Here is a 23,707-nt window from a genome sequence, read left to right as displayed (position 1 = left end):
AGCAACAACTATCAAAGAAGCTCTAGCCAAATGGGTAAGTACTAGAACAGTATCTAGCTGCTTTGCAGTACTCCATGGCATGGGTTTTGACTCTATTCAGCTAAATTTATTTGTCAAACTTATTGTAAGAAATATGTTTGCTTGAAACATCTGCTATAAGAAGTTTCACAAAGTAAAAATATTATTATTATTATTATTATTATTAGCATTATTGAAGTATAATACATTCTGTTGGACTTTGTGTTCTTGTTAAATTGGTATGGCTGGTAAAGGTAAGTCTGTTTTGCTCTCCTGCCTTGTTCTGCTGAATATGTGTTGATAGAAGGCCTGAGGCTACAAAGAGATTTGAAGTTGGGGATGTCTTATGTTCTAATGATGCTCTGTTCATTTTACCTAAGTGTAGTCCTTCCCACAGAATAAACAAGTATGAAATTCTCACTGTACTGAAGTCAGCGAAACTTCTACTATTGTCTTTTAACACACGGGCCCTCATACTGTGCAAAGCTTAACTCAGAGTGAGTTTCTTGCTTGTTTTTCTTCTTGGAAGTACTGTGTTAATACAGACGGTCACTTGGGGCGGTGACTGACCTGGTCTTGGAGCCTTCTAGAAAGCTGTTTGTTGGCAAGGATGCAGATGTAATTTCAAATGATGATACAGGATGCTCTGGGGTCAGGTTCACAGTCCAGTAAAACCAGTGAGAACCTTTCCCCAGTCGCAGTGAATTTTAGATTAGGACACAGATGTGCTGTTGGGTATACGTGCACTCTCCCGCTAATTCTGGCCAGCTGCTAGAGCAAGAGTTTATAAATGTTTTGGTCTCTAGAAGATCTGGATGTGAGGCAGTGTGGGCAGGTACAGTTGAAAGCCAGAAGATCTGTACTGTCAGCTCAAGGTACTAGTCTGTGATTGAAGACTGCTTCCTTTTTGAATTTTATCATTGTTTAGTACCTTCAGTATTTCAGGGTTTTTTCAGTTATGTTGGTATATCCCACAAACTTCACTCCTGCTCTCCTAATAAGAACTAGAACGCAACAACTTGCAGCCATTAGCATTACTAGAGGTGTGAACTGAGTATTAAAAAAATTTGCTTTTCCTCCCTCGCTCTTTCTGCTCTCCAAAACCACAGCTCCATGTTTCCTATTAAAGATTTATTTTCCATTTGCTCCTATGTCACACGTCTCTTAGAGATAATAGACCTGTGTCAGTGAGTTTCCATAAATGTTAGGCATGAAGTGCTGAATTTGCTTTTCTGTTCATGTTATTGGGGGTGGGTCTAAATCTTCCTTTTACCACTCTTAATCTGGGTCCATGTGACTTGTAAAATTGGATCTGGTGGTGTGTTGCATTCCGGATGTTTTTCTTCCCTCTGACATACGGGTTTACCTATGCCCTACAGTCAGGTGACATTAGTTAAATCAAAGCAAGTTTAACTTAGCAAATGCGTAACCTGTTCTTAAAAAAAAGTGTCTGTCCTACCTGTGGTCTCTCTGGGGCTTATTGTAGTTGTTCAGCTGACCTTTCTTCTGGAAGCGCGTGGCTACCAGGATTAATTTTCTTCCTGCAAGTGCTCACTGCTGGCCACAGTCTGTGTTGGAAGCTCTCTCCCTTTCATGTTTTTAAGAAAAAAAGTATTTTTATTTGTTGGTATAAACTGGTCGATTATAAACCGAGTATAAATGCAAATAGATACAATGCTGTTCTTAGAAAAGAAAATGGAAGTTTCACATTTATATAGTGACTTAGTTTGAACACATTCACTGTATTCTAGCAAAACATCTGACATGCTTATTTGCTAAATCGCTAATCATGAGTAAAAATATTATCACACTGAATTTGGACAGAAACTGCAATACAAGTAAATGCACGAGACAACATGCTATTTTTTATTAAATGAAGTTGCTTGAAGTATTTTGGGTACATAAGAGAGAAAATAATGTTATCAAAACCTGATCTTGTGCTGTGGGATTCTTGAAGACTTCTGGGATGCAATTCATTTCATTGAAAAGTAGCCATATAAACCGGGCCAGACCTCAGCTATCTCACTTTTCAGCAGCTGTGTAAAAATGGGGGAGAAAACAAGAGTTCTTGTTTTGAAAGCGCCGAGTAGATTTCTCCTTTGTTAATGGACCTCCAGCCCTCCCACTGCAGCTGAGTGAATTGACAAAATGCTCCCTTTGTGATGTCAGGGAGGCAGCTGTCAAAACTGGTGGTACTACCTAAATAGATACTTGTTCCAAGTGTTTAGTCAATAATTGCCATCACTTCAGAATTTTAAAAGATTAAATAGACTACATTTTTTAATAAACCCAAATGCTGAAGTTATGACCATTTTTCTAAAGCTCTGAGCTTTATAAAGTATTTAATCTAGAAAATTATCAACCTAGATTGTAAATAGGAAATTTGTGTTTTGCTGTATTTTCTAAAGTGTGAAATCTTCCCCCTCTCTTTTTTAACAGATAATTAGAATTTTTTTTTTTTTTCTTAGATTCTTAACTCTGTGAATCTGTTGAGGTTCTCCCCCAAAACGCACTCCCCCGTGTTCAGTTTGTGTTGTGAGTTAGGTGTGAGTTCTGAGTTTTCTGGGTGAAGTGGGAAGAGGATTTTTCTGTCAGAGCTTTTAAGAATCAGCATCTGCTACAGACTGGCCCTAGTTGAGGCTCCTATATGTCAGTCCTCATGGAAGTACCTTCATTCCGAATTTTAAACCTCCATCTATTTTCCATTTCTTTACAGCAGAGGACCCCGTAGTTAAATTGCTCAAGTGTAACACAGCTTTTAAAAAAAGCATATGTAATGTGTAAGTTCTTTTAATATCTTGAAAATAAGCTAGCGTTTCCCTCTTTATGCTATACCAGCAGAAATCTTGATAAACCGTATTAAAAATGCTTTCTTTTTTCAGTAATACCTTTTAGTAGTACATTGGAATTACTTCTATAGTAATTACTTTTATAGTAATTTTTTAGTATAGTAATTTTTAGTAATTGCATGTAGCAGTGAGCATCTTCTTCACCTTCTTTTTTCTTTAGGAAGAAAAAAATGGCCAGAAGGCTTCAGAGGCAAAGGAGGTGAAACTGTACGGTCAGATTCCTCCTGTAGAGAGGATGGATGAATCTCTCTCCACGCTTGTTAACTGCGAGTAAGTTCAGTTAAAAACAAATTGGAAACCAAACATTCTCTTCAATTTTTATTAATTTTCAGTTTTTCTGCTGTCCACTGTGCAAATATGTATTTACTATGTTTAAGTGTGGCCTTCAAAGCAGCAGCTTTCTCTTCTTCTCAGCTAAGCTTCTCTTTCCACACACAGTTCCACTTTTTAATTAGAAGAACCGTCACTTAACTGAGAAGATGTTAGGGAAGATTCTATATTGATATTTGCCCCCAGAAAACTGGTATATTGTTTATCGGTATATAAATACAGGTCCACGTTTGGAGTCTATCAGCTAACTGGCACATTTATGATCCATTCCAAAATTTATGCAAAAACAAAGGAGACCTAACCAGGACTTTCAGAAGGAAATTAGAGCCATTTCAGAAATAAATGTCCATGCATTTGTTAAGGCTAGGCATAAAAAGATAATCCAATATGTCATGTAAGTAACTCGTGGTACTTTCCCAGAAGCTAAATAAAGTTGCAGAAGTCTTGAAGGTTTGAGGATATTTTGAGTCTGTTTAGACATCCAGTTAGTTTACCATCTGATGAGAGAAGAATAGACAATTATTTCTAATGCAGTGGTGTTTGGATGTTGAACTCTTCTGATATAGTGATCCCTTGTATACTGTGAATTGATTATTCTTGCTTTTAAAGGAAACTGTCGCTGTCTACAAACTGCATTGAAAGAATCGCCAACTTGAACAGCCTAAGTAAGTGACAAGCCAGTGATCGATTATGTTTGTTTTCTAGTTGCTTGGATAGGACATACACCATAATTTGTTATATGCATCCAGCTTTATACCTGTTCTTATCCTTTTTAATTCCTTCCTCTTAGAAAATTACAAGTGACCTTTAAAATTATCAGTCTTACCGGAGAATGCATGTTTAGCAATAATGGTGTATTAAAGCACGTATCACTGTGCACTAGCCTTGGCAGTTGTCTCACTGTGCAAGTTTAAAAAAAATCCATTCAGGAAAGCACCTTTGTAACTTCCAGTGGGCCTGAGTTGTGATATTCAAAACCTAATCAGTTCTAGAGTGATTTAATGACCAATTTCCACGCTCGTGATGGAGACAAGTCTGCAGTTCAACAACTCTGTAATTGTGGTGTTGGTTGGAGCGAGGTTGGAGTGTTGTAGATCTGGATGGAAAAACACCATTCCACTTTGCAGAGGATTTGGATATACTTGGTTTGATTTCGTTCTTACTTGAAAGGGGCGTGCCATCTGTCTAGAAGTGGAACTGAACTTTTATTTTGTGGGCAGCTGTCTATGACACCTTGAAACTCATTGGCTTACTGACTTTAGGACAGCAGTCTTAATCGTCTGCCCTCAAGACTTTGACTCTGTGGCATGAGGCTGGCAAAGAGCTGCAGGTTTTGGGCTGGGGCTTCCAGGCTTTTCTGTCCCCATCAAATTGCCAGGCAGACAGACAAGGAACCTGGAATCCCATCCTCTCCAACTACGCACCAATGGGGCTGTCAAGGAGCTTGATGAACTTACTTGTTTCATAATATGCTCAGACTTCAACAAATTTGCAAATGCTAATCAGGGAAAAAATATTCCTGTAGTCTTTCCAAATAACTGTACTGTAGTATTTCAATTTGTAACTCTGTCATAAGCAAAAAATAATGAGGCAGTTATATATAAAAGTGAACCCAATGAATTTTTTTAGAGGGATAAAACATTAAAAGCCTTTAAAGCATCTTAAATATTTATATTAATAAAATGTAGAATCAAAACATCCAGTCTGTACCAAATATTTGATCCCAAAGGCAGACAAACTAGAACTACATGCTCTGTCTCTTAGAAGTACAGAATATGAGGAACTCAGCATCTCTATTGGCTTCTGTGAAAGAGAGAGAAAGCAGTGCTTTTAGCTATGAAAAACAATAATTATTACATATTTGCTTTTGTTTATTGCAGAGAGGAAGCTGAGAAATCTTTTTAAGCATCTACACTCTTTTCAGACAGAAAAGATTAGTATTAAATGTATACACCTGATATTGTAGTTATGTTGAGTAGATAATTCTGTGTAAAGGATCACACCCCTGTATCCGTACATGTGAGTAAGATGTTTTAGATGACAGCAACAAGTGTTAGTTTTGGTTTTAGAGAGTGTAAATGTTCCATGAGGGAGATCTTTCTCCCTTTAAAATATAGAATATCTCAGTATAAGAATAATAAAAAACAGTAACAGCAGTTAGAAACAATTTTAAGGCATGGCTTTTTAAGCAATCTGTCATTTTTTTTATTTGTAAGTATCCTCTCATTTCTTACAAAATTCAAAAGCTAGTGCAAACTTACAATGTATAAATGTGAGTTACAGAGAGAATAGCTGGCTAGACCAAAAGGCCATCTCCCAGTGCTCTCCTGTGGATGGGGATTCTTAGGGATATTCTGGAGAATATTAGCTGTAGTAGGCTTTAGACTTACTGATTGTGATTCTACATTTTTTAAGCATGGTCATGTATTAAGCTGTTGTGTTTAAAAAGAAAAAGAATTCTCATTGTACCTCAACTTTTTAATGAAAACTAATCTTCCTGTTTTAGAATATTTGCCAGGTGTGGTTTTATCAGATGTGGTTTCATCACTGCATTTCTTGAGACAGAACATACAACTACCTATTCTAGATCAGCTTTGAATCTTCATCTGTAGCAATCTCTAGCCACTACATGTGCTGTCTGTGGAGTATCTGTGGCTACTTGGCTGGAACTTTCATTGGTCTTGCTATTAATTACTGTACCATGTATTTTCAATCATAATGCATACAAGAGCAAAACAAGATCATTAAGTATTTCATCCTTAATGCAGTTAAGAAGAAGTGTTAAAATATTCATGAAAGGTATAGATCCAAAGTTAACCCAGCTACATGCTGCAACTCAGTTTGCTTATTTACACCTGCAAGAAAGCTTGTGTGAAAAATGAAAATGAGTTATACAAGAAGACTGCTATTTTGTGATAGCTTTGAGTTACACTAGTATTACACTAAACCCCAGCAAGAACAGCTCACTTGGAAAGGAATTTTGTCTGGCTGCTAGACCGAGTTGAAATGTCTTTCATCAGACTTCTGTAAGGCAGCTTTATATGCTGCCTTTATTATAGAAATCAAATCTACTGCCTTAAAATAAGATTGGAACTACTTTTGCCTGGAGAAGAAGGGGTATGAACTATGTAAGATCAAAACTAGCAAGTTAGCAGTTAGAGTTCAGGTGCAAGGTGAAATAATAATTTTTACTGAGTATTTATCTGGACTGAATTTCAATTAGGTAACCTACACATGAGCAGCTTTGTATTCATGAGCGTGTTTCTGAGCTGTCCACTCCATCCATTCCTGATGATCTGTGTAGGTCAGGAGGTTTTGTTTCTGTTACGTCATTCTTTCTTAAGACGGCCTGTTCAGAGTGCAGTTTGTTTGTAAGTAGAATATGGCGTTTTACCTGACTTACAGCGTCTTCTTATATTTAAAAAAGCCCCTTTTATTAACCATAAACTTTCTTTTGTCTATTACAGAAAATTTGAGGATTCTGTCTTTGGGAAGAAATAACATAAAGAACTTGAATGGATTGGTATGCACTTCTTAGTATCAATTCTTCGCTAACAAAATGAAGTGCTGTCTAGAATGTGGGATAATTCCCCTATGTTCATAAAAGTCTTCGCTGAACTTACGTTATTGCCTAACTATTAATTTTCTCCTTTCAGTATGATCTGTTCACATTGCTTCTGAATTTTTAGATAGTCTTTCTCTTTTTTTTTGTTGTTTAAACATTCTTCATGTTTGGAGATTCTTCAGGGCTAATTTACTACATAAAAGGATTTTAGAAAGAGGGATTTCGTTGTCTTTGACAAAGATGAGCAGAACTTCTATTTGAAAACTGCTGTCTGTCTGTAAAGCCCTTTGAATTCCACTGGCTTTACATGAAAATAATTCCTGCAGACTTTTTGCATGAGGAATTTTCTACCTGAAGATACTTAGGCTATGCTTCTTTACTACAAATATTGGCAGTCCTATGAACACACACTTCATGAGAGTCTGTCCTTTTTATGTTAACTGGCACCCGCAGCAATATGGCTTTAGGGGAGAAGATGGTGGCAGGACTAAATCTACCAGGTAGGGGAAAATTTGTTGAGGAAAAAATTGGATCAATTTTGTTACATTTGAATTAAGGGCAGAAGAACTTCTTTTCAATCAACTTCTTTTAATGAATATAGAAATTCTTTTCTTCCTCAAGAGATACTGTATGTTTCTCCCACAGAATGTTTCTCTTCAAAGCTATTCCCACCTTCAGAGATGCCATATCTCTTAAGTGTGAAATGCAGAGTTATTTGTAATGGCTGGTTTAAAAAAAACTCTCTTCTGAGAGAATTATGAAAGGAACTTCTGGCCAACAGGTACAAACATACATGCACCTGAAATGAGTCATTCCCTCATATTGTATAACCCCCCCTCTAACGTAGTTGTTGAATTGCATTCACTTCATGTATACTTGCAGAGCACAAGCAGCCAAATTTGTCTCCTCTGCCCCTATGCCTTAAGAACAACTACTCCAGCCAGCTATTCCTTGTCTTATTCTAATATTGTGATTTGTGTCCTCCTAAGTATATTTCAGATCCTTTGCTCTTAATTCACTCAAATACACGAGTATTTGTCATGCATAATTAGGGACCTGCTTAAAAAGAAATGAGGACCAATATACCTTAGTATTTTCTCACATGAGGTGACCTGTAGGGGGTGAAGAGAGAATCTGAAGATAAGGAAGACATAATTCCGCTTACCTGAGTAGTCCTGTCATTTTCCAGGAGGCAGTTGCAGATACTTTAGAGGAGCTGTGGATCTCATACAACTTCATTGAGAAACTGAGGGGTATCCGTGTAATGAAGAAGCTGAAGGTTCTTTATATGTCAAATAATTTGGTGAAAGACTGGGGTAAGCCACGCCTCTCTATTCTGTAACTTCTCCTGTAGTATGGTGAATGCATGAGTTAAGTCACCAAGTAAAAAATAGTTCTGTATGTTACAGGGCTTTAAGTCTCACTGATAAGCCTGCAGACATGTGCTGAATGCCTAAATATCCACTCATGCAAGAGAGTAAAAATAGTTAGAATATTGAATTTAACTTCTAAGTCTAAGGGAGTTTGTGCTTTGAATCATCTTTCTCGAACTTCTTTTAAAATGCGTATCTGTTCTTTAACCTGATACCAGTTCAAGCTCAAGCAGTCCCTATCCTGTTGCATCCCATGCTATTTATGTTTGCACTGAGTTTGAAAGGAAGGTTTGGTGCAGATGTACTTTCCATGTTCCACAACCTGGTTGGTGTTTTCACCTTTGTGGTTGCAGCAGAGTTTGTGAGACTGGCAGAGCTGCCATTACTAGAGGATCTGGTGTTTGTAGGCAATCCACTACAAGAGAAGTACGCCTCTGATCAGAAGAACAATTGGATTGAAGAAGCAACCAAACGGGTACCCAAGCTGAAAAAGCTGGATGGTGAGTTTGGGGCATGAGGCAATTGGTGTGAGTTAACAGCTTAATATAAAGACAACCATAGGGAAATGAATCATAACCTCAGAAACTCATCTGTGTGCCCATGTAAAATTCCTCCCTCCTCTCTTCGGAGTTATTCAGAAGTAGGCTAACTTCTGGCAGCTGAATTTTGCAGCCCTGGGCACAGGATCTTCTGAAAGTGTTTGGATTTCGGAGTATTAAGTCCAAGCGGTCTTGCAGCCCACAGCTGGGCTTTGCTCTTGAAGTTACCCAGTCAAATAGTTTTAGCACATAACTAATAGGGAACTGAAACATACTGGTTTGAAGTTCTTTTGTGGAGTTCACATGTTGACTTGTGTAACTATATAGTTAAGTGTTTAGCATTAAGTAACAAGTGATAGGACGAGAGGAAATGGCCTCAAGTTGCGGCAGGGGAGGTTTAGATTGGATGTAAGGAAAAATTTCTTTACTGAAAGAGTGGTGAAACATTGGAACAGGCTGCCCAGGGAAGTGGTGGAGTCCCCATCCCTGGAGGTATTTAAAAGACGTGTAGATGAGGCGCTTAGGGACATGGTTTAGTGGGCATGGTGGTGTTGGGTTGACGGTTGGACTCGGTGATCTTAGAGGTCTTTTCCAACCTCAATGATTCTATGATTCTATGATTCTAAGTAAGTTAACAAGACTTTCATCTGCCTTGTTGAATTACAGTTTTCCCAGCAAATTTGATTTACAGTTTTCCCCAACAAAAGAGGGTGACATGGGGGAATGGGGATAGACAGGGGTATGTTCTGTTTTGCTGCTGGTGCAGGGGCAAGTTTTCAAAACTTCATGCAAGTTTCCTAAATGCCTGAATATCCCTCTCTTGTCACTGCACTAAGCCTCAATTTTTAAGCTCTCCTCTCCTTTTTGTCAGTGATACGAAAATATATTAAAGCATGTCCTGATTAGTGACTAAAAGTGAGATAATTTTTAAATCTATTGTTAAAGATGTTAATTTCTGTTAATGGAGATGTTAGCTGTTCACTGTTATCTGCTCTTCACTAAAGCAATGAAGAGGAGAGCAGGACTGGTAACACTAATAAGGAGTCAGAGTAGCAGCGGGGAAGGTACAAGTGTAGGGATGGCAACAAGAGGACAGCATCGGTACAGGGAGCAATGGATGGGAAGTCAAAGCCAGATCAGCTGAAGTAGTAAGAATTCTTGGGAAGTGGAAGCCTGGTGAGAGAAGTGTACTGCTATGAAGGATGGCCGGCAATAGTCCATTTGCTGTTGTAGTAGAAAACATTTTGAGAGTGAAATAAAAAATGGAATAGGGCAAGTATCTGTACGGGCAGAGTAACCTTGTTAGTATAAGGTTAGACCCTTAGTTTCTTAAGCATTCCCGCAGCTGGGAGCAATGGACAGCTCTGAATTAGGCAGATACATTTCCTATGCAATGTAGAAAGAGAGGAGGATATTTGAGAATATCATCTAAATGATAGAATGTTGAGCAAAAGAGGTCAGAAATGCTGTAACTGGCCGTAAGTTCTTGCCATTACACTGTCCCAGGATCCTGTTATGCTTGTGTACTATATGTGAGATGACTAATATAGGGACCTTAAAATTATTGAAATGGTTGAAGACCTTCTGGACAAAAATAAGCACTGAAGATCTCTTTCAGCAGGTAGGTGTCTCCTTTCTGTTAGTTCCTGTGCCAGGAACCCTGCTCAGCAGTTAGGTGCCTAAAGCACAAAAGAAACCAGGCTCTGGTGGTTTTATTTTCCGTTTCCTACCTGTGAAAAAAGAAACACAGCACCCCAACCTTACAGTAAGCAAAGGGCTCTCACCACAAAGTCTCACCATAGTTCAAGTCTCTGCCTCAGGCTGAGCAAAGCACCAGTATGACCCAGTTCCCATTACCCAGGTGACAGCGCAGGTAAATGAACATATACCTTCACGCCCCTGCTGTTCTTGTACTAGTCATTTAGGCATGTATTTGATTGTGCTGTTTCAGCATGCTGTGAGCTTACCCGTACCATTGGGTTTTGCTACTGTGGGGAAAATTTATAACTTGATAAACCTTTTTTGGGGGCTGTTGACATTTCAGCTTATTTTAAATTCATGAACACACCACTGTGAGGTGGTGTGAACCCTGCAGACTGCCACAATCTGAGGTGCCCTTGCTCAACATGGCAGTTAAAAAGTGATTTATTTTTTTTAAAGTACCCAAGGGGTAGGTATAGACTATGACTCTACTGTGCACTGCAGCTTTATTCCATGACATCCAAGTTATCCCTAAGAGATGTGACCATATTGCTTCTTGGATCCACATTAATATAATTGTATTTTGTAGTCTCGACACCCTAGTTAGGTATCGTTGAGGAGGTATCCTATACTAACTTGGTCACGTATGTCGTGGAAATGGCAGCACAAAGTAGAGGCCCAACAAGAGAAGGGTGATGTGCTAGTTGGTTGTTAGTTGAACTGACATGGTGCATCTCCCAGTGACCAAGTTAGGCTGAGCTTTGTAGGTCCTGCTTTAGTACCTTTTTTTATTCCCTGTTACCCAGGAAGTTGGAAAAACATCCAACAGACGATCTCATCAGTTGAAGGCTTTTCTAGTTAAGAGCAGTTCAGGTATGTAGAAGTTCATGTCAGTTAGAAGCAGTGGCAGGAAATAAAACTCTTTCCTCTTTCTGCTAGTCCGACTCTTTCTGCCAGTCCAGATTAGCTTTCAGGTATATCAGCATTAACTATATCTTTCTCTGCATAATCTATTTGTAAATCTTTGCAGATTTTTTTCTCTCTTTTTTTCTCTTAGGTATCCTAGTTATTAAACAAGAAGAAGATGAAGAAGGAGCAAACTGATGACACTTTCTTGTTGGGTATTTAATTATTTAAGTAACTCCAGATAGCTCGGCACATAGAACTTTTGTATAAATGTTTGTTTTGAAGAAAATCTTTGGGCAATTTTTAAAAGACCATCTTATCTCCACAGTCTGTCACCCAAAGAGTTAGTTACCAAAATTTGGGCACACCAATTTTGTCAAGCTTATGACACCTTCTGTAGAGACCAGTGGAGCTGAGTTTATCTGCTGTTTGGCTAGCAAGAGATCTTTACCTAAACTAATACATAGCTATTTTTTAATCCCTGATTAGTGGTGCTTATTATTCACTCTTGGGTTATAATAGAACCATTTTAGCTTGTTAGGTGCAGCTGGCCAACGTTATCATTGGAAACACGGAGGCCAAAACAACAATGTTGTGGTTTAGAGACGTGTTACAGGCTTTGTTGTGTTTAATTTTGTCATGGGAATCCCTCAATATTTTAAATATGCAAGTTTGCCTTTTCATCCCCTTAACTGTTACGCCAAACAGGCCCAGCAGTTGTGGACCTGTGCACAAAAAAGGTATTGGTCTGATGATCGCTTGTTACTGGCCTTAAGTTTTGAATTGGGCTTCTTGCATTGGAACTCAACTGCATTGCTTAGAAGGCCGTGTATAACATATATTTATTTATTTTAAAGAGGCAAGGGGAATTCTTTGCATGGTTTCAGTGAGACTAAAATATCTGCTAGCTCTTTTTTTGTCTCTTACTAAGAAATTATTTTCGATTGGAATATGTGGCCTGTTAGCCTACAGCTGGTTCCTAGTTTTGGTTTGGGTCACTGGTGGACATAATCCTTCTCAACTCTGGAATTTTCCTATAACTACGTAGGCTGATACTAATACAGAAACAAACAGTGAACAAAAGACCTGGGTTTGAGGGCAGAAAATTTTGGTTTTGGGGATACTAATTTTTTATGAAAGCACAGATGTAAGCAGTGAGAGAAAGTGTATGTAGTTAGTGGGGAAGGTAAGATGAGATGGAAAGTGAGCATTGGAAGAAAAAAGTATTGAAGACGTACTAAACGTGCTATATTGCAGGGTAACCAGTTTTAGTAAAGCCCCCTTATATGACAGGTAACTATTTTTAGTGAAAAGCATTAAACAGTGATGAAGACATACCTGATTGCACTGTTGGATGCCAATAGTGGGGTTTTTTTCTTCTTCTCTTTAGAGAATAGATCAAGTCACCTGAGTAGATTCTTCTGCAGCTTGTTTTTGGTTTTTTTCAAAAGCTTTTCTTCTAATTCACGGTGCCATCTTTGTTTAAACTAAAATGGCGACAAGTGTACCTGCTGGTTCCAGACCAGGCATAGAAGGGATGGAGGCAGAATGCCACTCTTAATTATTTTGTTTGTGAAGGTGTGGCAGGAGTTGAAATCGTGGAAGTCATGGTCAGAGATAAAAAGGTAGAATTGGCCTAGACAACAGTGGTATTGATCTCAACTCAGTGCCGAAATCTGTGTGTTTGCAGACATTTTCAGAATAGACCATGCAGTGCTCTTGTCATAGCGCTTGGCCACACAGCAAAGCGTTTGAACCTCTGTAGCTGGTGTCTCCTAGCACAACGCCTACAAGTATGGTACGTATGGCTGAGCTGGCACCTCAAATGAAATGCGACAGGAGAGCGAGTGAGCGATGAGCACACAGTCCAATGACAAGTAATCCTGCTGGTTGATTTTTTTTTAATAGCTAAATATGGTCCAAGTCTGTACATTTCTGAAGGTTGTGTTCGATACAGCAAATACTCTGGCTATTTTGGGACATTCTGAGAGCAGAATAGAAACTTTAAGTGTTCTGACTATATGGTGATGATTGGAAGAAAACACAGCTCCATTGACAAGATGTGAGGGATAAGAGCAGTTCCTGGCTCTTGTAAGTGACCAATACGGGCTATACATACGGGAATCAGTCCAAGAACTATTGCAGTTGTTGGTAGAGCTGTGTGTATTGTGTGGCCCACTGTCATCAGCTCTTTTCACAGATTAAGAGCACAAATTCTCTATCTCTTTTTTGGGGGCTGCATTATAAATACCACCAAAAAAGGAAAAAAAAATCATTACTGAAGGAATGGGGCATCCAGTCTCAGCACAATTGTAACAGCAGCAAGGGGCACTTACAAGGTTTCCCTCGCCTTTCACCCTTCATGCTGTGATAAATTAGCATATAATTTAAAACCCTTCTGATAAAAACTGTATGTCAATCTCAATGACACAATACAGAAAGAAAAGAATAAACTGTGGCTCTCGGTTGTCAGGAGATGCTTCAGCTCAAAGCTGGGTGGAAGGTTCAGCTGAATGTTGCTTTGCCTGATCAATCATAATTACTCTCAAGAACAAATCCCCCCCCCCCCCCCCCCCCCGAATTTTTTCTCCTCCAAAATAAGTAAAGTTTTCCTAAATTTTAAAATTTGCACTTTAAAATTATGCACTGGATGTGGTGGAAGACATACACAGGTGGAAGAATTAAAGCATCTGATTTGCATATTGATGGTGCTACACGATGTCACGTATAAGCTAACAGCGAAGCTCAGCCTGCACGCCCATAGGGAGCGGCTGAGGAAGATGTTGAACGGCTTGTCTTTCTGTATTACTCTCTGCTCTTCCCTATCTCACCACATCCAATGAAGTAGTAAGCACATTATTATTCATGGATGAAAAGAGCACCCATGTAAAACTTGCAAGCCATGTGGAATTCTGCTTTCCCCAGTGAAATTATGGAGGATTAGCATCCACTTTATTCCTTAGAGAAATATCCTAAAATTAAATTAGTGATAGGAAAGAGCTAGGTTTTTTTACTTGCTTGTTAGCACATTGACCTCTCTTCAAAGAGCTGATGTATGCAGTGACTATATTGAGAACTGCTGGAAAAATGTGAGAAGAGACCTGAGAACCAGCAGATTACTCAGGTTACACTAGAAGTAGACTCATCTAGAAAAATCTTCAAGCAAGAGAGCACTTTTAAGATCCCCTTTGGCTATCTTTTGTATACAGTAGTTTTGTAGCATGACCAAACTGTTACATTTGCTGTGTTTAAATTATTTAGGCCTATGTTTATAAATGTTCTTCTGTGAAACTTGTTTAAAAATAATATAACATTATTTTATACAAATGTATTTGGCTGTTGTGTAATGAAATAGTTCAGCTTGTGGAGAGCGTTCAGAAATTAAAATTTGTTCTCATTAAACTTTCCTAGCTGCTCAGGGAGCAATGTATTTATAGTATGTAAATGCTGTTCCTTATTGCCTCTATATTTTAGAATAGAAAATAACTTAGACTTTAAAAATGCTGATATATTGTGATTTTTGTCATCTGATACATAAATATTTTTCAATCTTTTAAGACATTGGCTGTCAGACTTTGTTCTTAGGTCCTAAGAGAAAAGTCTACTACTGCTATATGGGGAAAAAATCCAAGCAAGTTAAATAAATGGCTAGTCTTTCTTCAGTACCAAATTATGAATTCACTTTGAATTTAAGTGCTGTTAACAGCAATATACCATCAATTCCATTAAACCAGGACAAGAGAAGGTTAGCCGATTAATAAACTTCTGTAACAGGAACTTTACCCTTCAATAGACCGTGTCACTGAAATGTAATTTCAAAACTCAGATATAAAGAAAAAGCTTTTTACCCCGCAGTCCACAGCAGTCAATCTCAGTAATGACAAGAATAGCATCCTGCAACAACGGCTGTAATGCTATTTAAAAAACATACAGGGAGTTACTGCAGAATTCCTCACACTACCACTAACTCAAAGGTTACTAATCACTAAAATGCTTTATAAGGTCTCTTTCAGTAGTTGAAGTAACTTCCAGAAGCTTGGGCTTGGATCGACCAGTTAAAAAAGATGAAAACCAAAATGCCCAATACTTGTGACTTTTTTGATCATCCAAAGTTTGTTTGCATGGCTTCACAGTTTTAGTACAAAGTCGTCAGCCTTTAGCACTTTTGCCAGCTGGCTTTGACAGGGAGGCAAATGCATTATTTAAAGCCGTAAACAAACTCGTGGTCTGCTATCTATCTATCTGAAGCAAAGGCTTCTGTGTTCCCCGTCTCTCTTGCCCACCAAGCAAAATACCACTTATTTCTCCAAACGCTGTTGCTGATCAACAGCCACATCCACAGGAGTCAATTAAAGCGAGGGCTTCTACACGGAGCTGAAGAAAACGCGTTTTAATGTCTTGGGCCGAGTCTTTCTCCCACCAGCTTTGCCAAGGATATTGAAATGAAAATTTGCCAGCATACATTAACAACTAAAAAGAAAACCAGTGTGCTGCCTTAGATTCTAACTGAAATCTAGCAGGAGGCCAGACACTGATACACGTTTCTACCATCTGCTTTATGTATTGAAACATTTGCAGTTTTTAAAGACTTCACACCCACAGGTGTGAGAAACAGTAGCCTAGTTAACGAAAAACAGTCACCTACCAAAACAGGAGGGTTTAAATTTGTATAAACCTACCAAAACATCTTCAAACCTTTGTTTTGAAGATGGATGGCAGCGTATTAATATTTAAAATCCACAGCAAGAGATCCAGCTCCTGCCAGAGGAAACGAGATTAGCGCTGTGTAACAAAATATGTTTAAAAACCCCCTTAGATTCAGGTAACAGACAAGTGCCTTTAAGACAGTATTTACTAAAACTTTTTTTTAAACTCTACCATTGAAAAATATGATGCAATATGATTTAGAACTGGAGTCATTGTTTCTACAACCAGCAGATTCAACTACTAAACAGCAGGAAAATGTTAACTCTTCTTCCAGCAGCTCTAGGTTTACTTCATTTACTTCAGTCTCTACTTTCTGTCCCAGCCACAGCCAGCCGGGAATTGAGATTTGATACAGGCCGCTCAGGCACTAAGTTACTCCATGCTGCCTTTGCTCTGCCCACTGTCTTTGTAGTTGTTTCAGGTAGTGTCAGAATGCAGCTGGCCTTATTTACAGCGCAGAAGCGGACCTAGAACTATTCCCCGTGAATGTCTAACACACCATCAATGTTGTTACTGGCATTCTGGGAAGGTGCTTGGCTTGGAGTGGGACGCACACAATCAACGCTTCCGTAAAGCAACTGGAGCTGCATCTGCCAGTTATTTTCTTGGCTAGAAGACATAAAACACGTCACAGGCTGGTGTCTTCGGGGAGAAGTTTACACTGAGAAACAAGCCTCGAGAATTGCTATGGAGAACACAGAGGTGGGTATGACGAGAGAGCAGACTAGCTAAAAGAACTCGTAACCGCTTCCTTTGCATGAATGCGTCACAGTCACTACCACCCCGAACCCCCCCAGCCGCTCCCTCATACCGTCAAAAAACTCAGCTATGAAACTCTTTTTTAAACCTCATTTAATAAAAGGGTTTTTAGATATATAGAGGATATTAAGTAAATAAGTTACATGGTACATTACAATCACATCAGCAAGATTTCCTTTAGTGTATTAATATTTTATAAAAAAGCACACAAAAAAATAAATTCAGTCCAGTCTATCACAACTGTACAGCAACAGGTAAATATATTTATATATGTACATTTTTAACATGTAACAGTCTTTTAAAAGGTGCCCTAGGCAGCAAACACACAAAAGGATGTGTCTGCTCACTTGTTAAAATAAAAGTTATATACTTTATTATAAAGCATTTATACAGTAATTACAAAGGCTGACTGTTCCTGTACAGTACAACAAAGCTTTGACTACAAATTTAAAAACAGAACATAAGAAGAAGGAACACAAAAAAGTTTATATCAAATCTGAACTACAAGGGGAAAAATACACGTGGAGAAGCTGCAGGAAACTGGTTTTTAAAATACACCATCACATTTCTATAAAAATATATGTTGTCTTCTAACCTGGAGAAGTTAAGGTTTTTTTCAGGCTCAGCTGTCAGCGGAATCCTAGTCTTGGAAAGAAAAGTCCTTAGACAGCTGGGGATTCAAAGTTTGTGTCTTCCTAACATTTGACGCAGGAGAGAACGAGGGCAAGTAAAGCAGCTGAACCCAAGCGACGAATTTACATAGAAACTCACCCCCACAAAAATCAAACGTGATTTGCAGACACCGCTTCTCCGTCTCTTTAAAGCTTTATAAACTTTCAGACACACATCAGAAGATAAAACAGGGAGAAAGTTTGTGTGGGAAAATGTGGTTTAGAATACGGTTTCTGGCAGAGGTAATCATTGGACTAAAAGTGCCATTGTATGAAAGCAGACAAGACTTCTATAGCTACAGTCCTCCCTACTCCCACTTCTTTCAGAATAGGGTATGTATATATAGGGACTTTCTAGTCCGCTGCCTGGAAGAGAATTAAGAAGTGTGTAATTGCCGAGAGTGAGAAAGCTCACTCTTTGTGGTTTAGGAAACACTTTTTTTTTTAATGTTGATTTTAATCTAAGATTGTTGCAATGATAAAAATGACCGAAAGCCTCAGTTTGATAAATCAGAGGGTATTTTTAGCTAATTTGGACCTCACATTGTATCTCTAGTATGGGATTACCTTTAAGCTTTAGAATTTCTATCTTTGCCCTGCCTTCAAACAGCTATATTCCCACCTGGTCCTAGCTAGCAAAATACCAAGGTCCTGCACAGCCGACTGAAATTCTGTAGGCCTTCACCTTACAGAGTTGAGTTCTCTCAGATACCGTTACCTGTATCAGTAAATGGAAAAGCATCAAATAAATTAAAATGCAGAGTTGTTCTTGCAGCTAGACTGCAAAACACCTGTAGCTATATCAGATATGCATTGCAAGTGCATGCATAGATCTAGTAATTATATACACACAGAGTCTTACAAAACTGAGACGCTATCCCATGCAGACCACAAACCTGAAAGACTGAATCTAGCTGTAAAGGGCAGACGGCACAGGCAGAAAGGCAGAAGTACGCGATCAGGGCAAAATGCGGTCTATCGCTGCATCTCCGCAACGCCCAACGCTGGCATCAAGGCTCAAATAGGTAATGGTTTTGAAATGCAGCCACCTGACTACTGGGCATACGACCACCTGAAGCCTGGTCTCACACTGTAAGAGGCAAATCTATTAGTGCACATTTACGGAATTGCAGTCTATAAATCTTGTGTTTGTTCCCATAGAAAAGACAGCTAAAGCAAAGAGATGCCTTGTTCAAACTCAGCTTAATCACTGAGCATATACTGCCTTTTTTCTAAATTAACAGCAAACCCTTATACTAATTGGGGATCAGTAAATAGGCCTTTAAACGATGGAAAATAACGAGCATAGGGTTTTAAAACAGACAAATCAAGAGAACGTAGCGAAGAATCTTTTTTTTTTTTTTAAATTGGAACACCACAGCCTTAAATTAACACTGTGCTGCAGTAAAGAGCCACTCAAGTAATTTTTTCGCCCACTAAGAGTAACAGCATTCATTCCAGATTAGACAAATTCAGTTCAAATGCTTTGTCCACAGCAATTGAGGGTTGGTTGGTTTGTTTCATTAAAACAATTCTCTGCCAACTTTTGCTAGTAGGCAGGATCTAATTCAGATGTAGGATCAATCCCAAACTGCTACTGTAAGCAAGTGGGCAGCAGGTTTGGTTTTGCTTGTTTGTTTTTAAACAAGACACTCAGAGGAGCATTTTTACTTATCACCGTGACAGAAAAGAGGTCTTCTGGTGGCTACTGGCAATATGTAAACATGCTTAGAAACATTTCCATCTGATCCACTTACTTGGAATATTTACCTGATTTTGGTCAGCTGTGCTAACCCACAGCTGTTAGAGGTTATCCTCAGAAAAAGCCCTTTTCTGATTTTCTTCCAGTGACAGACCTCACTGTATCAAATCTTCCTGTTCTCTTCTACTGCAGCAGGGTGTTGGAGAGAAACAACCAGTACTGCATTCAGTGTGTAATACACACATCATTTTTGTGCAATTAAAAGAAAATCTCTGATTTGTTCTTATCAGCACCTCAATGGCCTATCCTAGATAAGAGGAAAAATTACTCTTATATGGATTTCCTAAAATAGGGAGAATCAGGGAAAGGTCTGGTCTTTGGAAGACTATAATAATGCTTCCATTCAAGCATCATCGTATCTGAAAGAAGATTAAATTGGTACTTTAAGCAATCCCACGATTTGCTCCCTAAATCTTTGTACTTCATTTCATCTGATCAGTTGTTTGTCACCATGATTTGCTATGCCATATCTAAAACTACTTCAAACTTGAAAACTCCTGAGGGCCATGACTAAGTGTTTGCTCATTATTACCCAGGCATAATTCCAGACACTAAAAATACTAGAGTAAATGCAGGTGATACACAGAGCAGAAGAGTAAAAGGCAGAGGAATATCCTGATATTCTGCCCTTAAGGAGAACAGCACATTTCAGTACAAACCTCTCTGCAGATTTGCCTTACTGGAGAACACACGTAGGTTCTAGTTTAGCATCCTATTTTCTAGCTAGAACTATACCTGCTGGTCCATGCTATCCCTTGCTTTTTCCTAAGCATCTGCTCCTGATCGCTGCCAGAAACAAGACCTGGAGCTAGACAGAGTTTTGGTTTGTCCCAGTATGAACAGTCTGGTTTTTCCTAAAGGATTACATACTGATTGATTTTGCACTGTTTTAGCAAGGACAGTGAAAGCATTTTTCTAAGACAGTTTGATTAACCTTACTTTAGTTCTCAAGTTTAGTCAGCTCTCCTCGCCAATCTAAAAAAAACCAAAAAAAACAAAAAAAACCCTTCATTTTTGCCGTATTTTTCAATGTGTGCCAGTTCTACCCCTCTCTCCATTTCTTTGTTATGTGTTTCTAGGCCTTCCCAGTCTCTGTTAAGTAACTGTACACCGTTCTGCTGCTGCGACACTGGTACTCCAGGCAAACGCATTCATTACAACAGTATAACAGTATCTACATGACTTTAAATACTTTTTAGATATACTCACAAGCCCTGCTTGTTTCTGCACTGTTGCCCTGCCCTGCAGTTCTCAAGATCTGGAAACTATTGGCAACTTCTCAGAAACATACTTCAGAACTTTAAGTTTAATTGCATCATTGCTTTTTACTGGAATTAATCCCAGTACTACAAGTGGACCATGAGGTCCAGCTGCTTCACCTACTGCCTGTCCTGGCACAGTGTGCTAAAGCTTCTGTTCTCTCTAAGGGCCCAAGGATAATGGCAGACAAGTATTTTCTCCAATTTACAAAAGGAAAAAGATAACTATCAACACTGAAACTCTTAATAGGAAGACTGATTTGCTTAAGCTTCTTTTTAAAGATTAGTAGCTTTTAGTTCTTTGCAGTTTTTGAATGATTTTAACAGTTCGTGACACGCCATCTGCTTCCACAGCCTAGTTAGTCAACAAGAGCCGTGCATGTAGGGACATGGAACAGTCATCCAAACGCTGAAAGGAAACCTCCTTTTGTTAGGAATGAAAAATACAACCTTGGCAGAAAATTGAACACTTAAAGGCAAAAGTGTCAACACTGAAAAAAGTGCAGTCCTTAATGACACTCCTACTTATTTTATAAGAGTAGTAACTGTTTCTGCTATTAAGATATAGGATTCTATCCAAAGGCATATATATGTCAAAGCAAACATGGTACAATACCCAGCCTCCCAGACTTAGTGAAGCAATCATGGTTGCCTAAAACCGCAGGGCAGGAAAAGACTGCCATGTGGCACGCTGGAGTTAGAGCCACTTTCCATAGTTAACCCGGAATTTATCTAGCAGCTTGAAGGGTCAAGATTTAAAAAAAAAAAGCCAGTCAGGAACACTCTGTAGTTCACGTACAGCAATCCCGCTTGGATCCCTGCCTGGGAATGCAGGAGCGATCGGCTCCTTCGGCATTGCACCACCGAAGCAGCGCACACGCGATCTGACAGAGTGCCGGCTGGCGCCCAGGAAGCTGGTGGATCAGCGCTGCTTCTAAGCACTGGCTGGAGGGAGGGAGCTGGGCAGCCGGGGTACGGGGCTGGGACTGACCAGCCGTGAAGCACAGGGAAGTGATCCGATTCTTTAATTCTTTATGAAATAATGATAAATGTGGGCTATAAAGATGTACAGAACAATCCTGTGCAAATCTAACATCTACGTCACCTGGACCACTTACTTCACTTTACTACTTCTTAACTCTCTTTCACCAGCAGGCTTTTGGCGGCTAGATTTTTTTGGCTATTAGTCAGTTCTGAAGGGTCAGACTTTCAGCAAAGAGCAAGGCTCACAGCAGAACAACCCAGCAGGCAGGGCTGTCCAGCCACCCGTGTGGAAATAAGTGACAAGTTCCTCCTGCAGGTACATACTGTCTGACAGGAAGTATTTGGGAAACCAAGGCCCCACCACACAAGCTCCTGATGATGGAATTTCAAGGAATAAACAAGGGCTGCCATAAGAAAGAAACGGATGTGCTGAGAGGTAAAAGCCATTCACAGAGGGATTTAAGGAGACTGCTGGAGATGAGAGTCCATTCCTCCCAGCTCTGAGGTGCACACAATCCAGCGCACGAGGTGGTCTTGGTTCATTTTCACTAAACAAACTTGCTCTCGTTTATGCAAAGTCAAACCCAGCAGTTTTCATTTCAAATTGCACTTGTGAAGCCCAGACTACTTTCCATTAAGTTAATCAAAGGCAGACTTTTTTTTTTCCCAAGATGAGACAACCCGCAAGGCCTGTGGCTACTCTAATCCCACAGGATATTTTTATATCCATTGCTGCATTCTTAATGGCATAAAAGAAACCACCTCAGGCTTCCTTTTGAAAAATAAAACTTCCTCTCAAAAGGAAGAAGAGTGCCTTGTTCATCCCGCTTTTCATTTTTGTGAAGCAGAGGCCAAAAGTGCGCACCATCTTTCCACAAAACTTGCTGGCTGCCCGAATAAATGCTCAGAAAGAAAGGCAGGAAAGTGTAACAGGAAGGAGAACTTGCTGAGAAAGGAAACATCTAGAAATCACCAGTGTCACAGTAACTGGATACACTTAGCTCAGAGCAAAGCATCATTTTCTTGCTCCAGTCTGGAAACCTTTATATCCAAGAGTCCTGTTATCATGATTCCTGACAAGCACAAAAAGAAAGGTCTGACTGACCTGAGAGAGAACTTACTTCCACTGCAGGTGACATTGTTCTATTATGTACCTCAGGTACCATTATAAATAGAATAGAAATCTTATTTAAAAAAAACCAAACAAACAAACAAAGAAGTTGAAACAAATCTTTTCATCCACCATTCCGGTTTGGTCAGTACTGGCAAGGTGAAGTGGAACATGTGGCATGAGGAAATGGCAGCACTGAAACTGAGACCTGATGGGTCAGGTAAGAAAAGTGCAAGCAAAAAAAGTGAGACCACCAAGAGGGAGGTTGGGTCCAGCCTTGCTACTCCCTCCACTTCTGGTCTGCTGCTATATTTCTCCATCTTCATCTGAGCTCACACTGCTGCTTCCACTGCTGCTGCTCCCGCTCTCGCTGCTCTCTTCCTGCCGGGCCTGGCTGTGGGCTGCTGCTGCCGCCACTGCTGCTGCCGCCTCTCTCTCTTGCTGCTTCAGTGCGGCCGCCTTCTTTTCCTGCTCTGCGTGGCTTTTCATGTGAGCACTGCGGCTCTTCACCTTGTAGAACACCCTGAGGAAGCACATATATACGTTAGCATTGGTCTCTCCTACAGTCTCCTTCATTAATTCTCCAAAAGAGCTTCTGCTGCTCCAGCCTCACGTTTGTGAGCTTTGGCATAGGAACTCACATTGGCATTGCAATAGAGCATCTATAGCAAACACCACTTCTGACTCAGCGTGTGCCAGCAGTAGGTGAAGTGCTAGCAGGAGGTCCTGAGCACCCTCAAACCATTCACTTCATTTCTTAATGCAGCCTTTTCCTCTTATCTCTCATTCATTCTGAATTTTTTAAATTCAGAGAGGCAGCACTGGTATCTGAAATACGCACGTGCTGCTTAACACAACAGGGCCCTGTTTTTTGGGCATTCCCCCTATGCTGCAAAAATACAATAAACATGGAGGTGAACAATGGCCAAATGCCACTCCTAAGCCCTGTCCACACAGCTAGAAACACTTGAGCTATTTCCTCCTAACTTTATACTTCTATGATCTATTCCTCCATCTTTCACCATTAACTATTTGGATTTGGCACCAAATGTCACAAGCCAAGTTTAGACACCATTAAGAATCCTTGCCTGCTTCTCCTCTGTCAGTGGCCAGGACCAAATCCCAACTGCCTCACTTCTCACAGCACTGCCCTTTCCAATGCCACGTGCTCCC

The 23,707-nt window shown here is 39.6% G+C and overlaps 2 protein-coding genes across 3 annotated transcripts in view; one reads left to right on the top strand and one right to left on the bottom strand.

Annotated features, from left to right (window-relative positions):
• Positions 1-14,842, top strand: DNAL1 (dynein axonemal light chain 1). 2 transcript variants are annotated; one of them, XM_009277579.1, is made up of 7 exons: positions 1-34; positions 3,028-3,137; positions 3,807-3,862; positions 6,665-6,720; positions 7,952-8,078; positions 8,489-8,635; positions 11,433-14,842. In XM_009277579.1, exons 2-7 carry the CDS (start codon positions 3,103-3,105, stop codon positions 11,477-11,479), a joined length of 468 nt encoding a protein of 155 aa, XP_009275854.1. In that variant the 5' UTR covers positions 1-34; positions 3,028-3,102; the 3' UTR covers positions 11,480-14,842. The 2 variants fall into 2 exon arrangements, with proteins under 2 accessions (XP_009275854.1, XP_009275853.1); XM_009277578.1 differs by having other exon boundaries at positions 2-34; positions 8,543-8,635.
• A 1,982-nt stretch (positions 14,843-16,824) lies between these two features.
• The window catches only part of ELMSAN1 (ELM2 and Myb/SANT domain containing 1), a 33,877-nt gene continuing 26,994 nt past the window's right edge, over positions 16,825-23,707 (bottom strand). Inside the window, exon 13 of the mRNA XM_009277577.2 lies at positions 16,825-23,057. Within this exon, the coding sequence (XP_009275852.1) occupies positions 22,841-23,057 (217 nt within the window). The 3' untranslated portion in view covers positions 16,825-22,840. The remainder of the gene's footprint in view (positions 23,058-23,707) is intronic.

This window comes from Aptenodytes forsteri, unplaced genomic scaffold, assembly GCF_000699145.1.
Source record: "Aptenodytes forsteri isolate BGI_AS27 unplaced genomic scaffold, ASM69914v1 Scaffold146, whole genome shotgun sequence".
Classification (NCBI taxonomy): Eukaryota; Metazoa; Chordata; class Aves; order Sphenisciformes; family Spheniscidae; genus Aptenodytes; species Aptenodytes forsteri.
This window is presented reverse-complemented; position numbering and strand designations above follow the sequence as displayed.

Bases quoted from the DNA above. Each gene is read 5' to 3' on its own strand.
- DNAL1 (XM_009277579.1), top strand. From the start codon at position 3,103: ATGGATGAATCTCTCTCCACGCTTGTTAACTGCGA. The intron at 6,721-7,951 runs GTATGCACTTCT...GTCATTTTCCAG, and splicing joins TAAAGAACTTGAATGGATTG to GAGGCAGTTGCAGATACTTT. The intron at 8,079-8,488 runs GTAAGCCACGCC...TTGTGGTTGCAG, and splicing joins TAATTTGGTGAAAGACTGGG to CAGAGTTTGTGAGACTGGCA.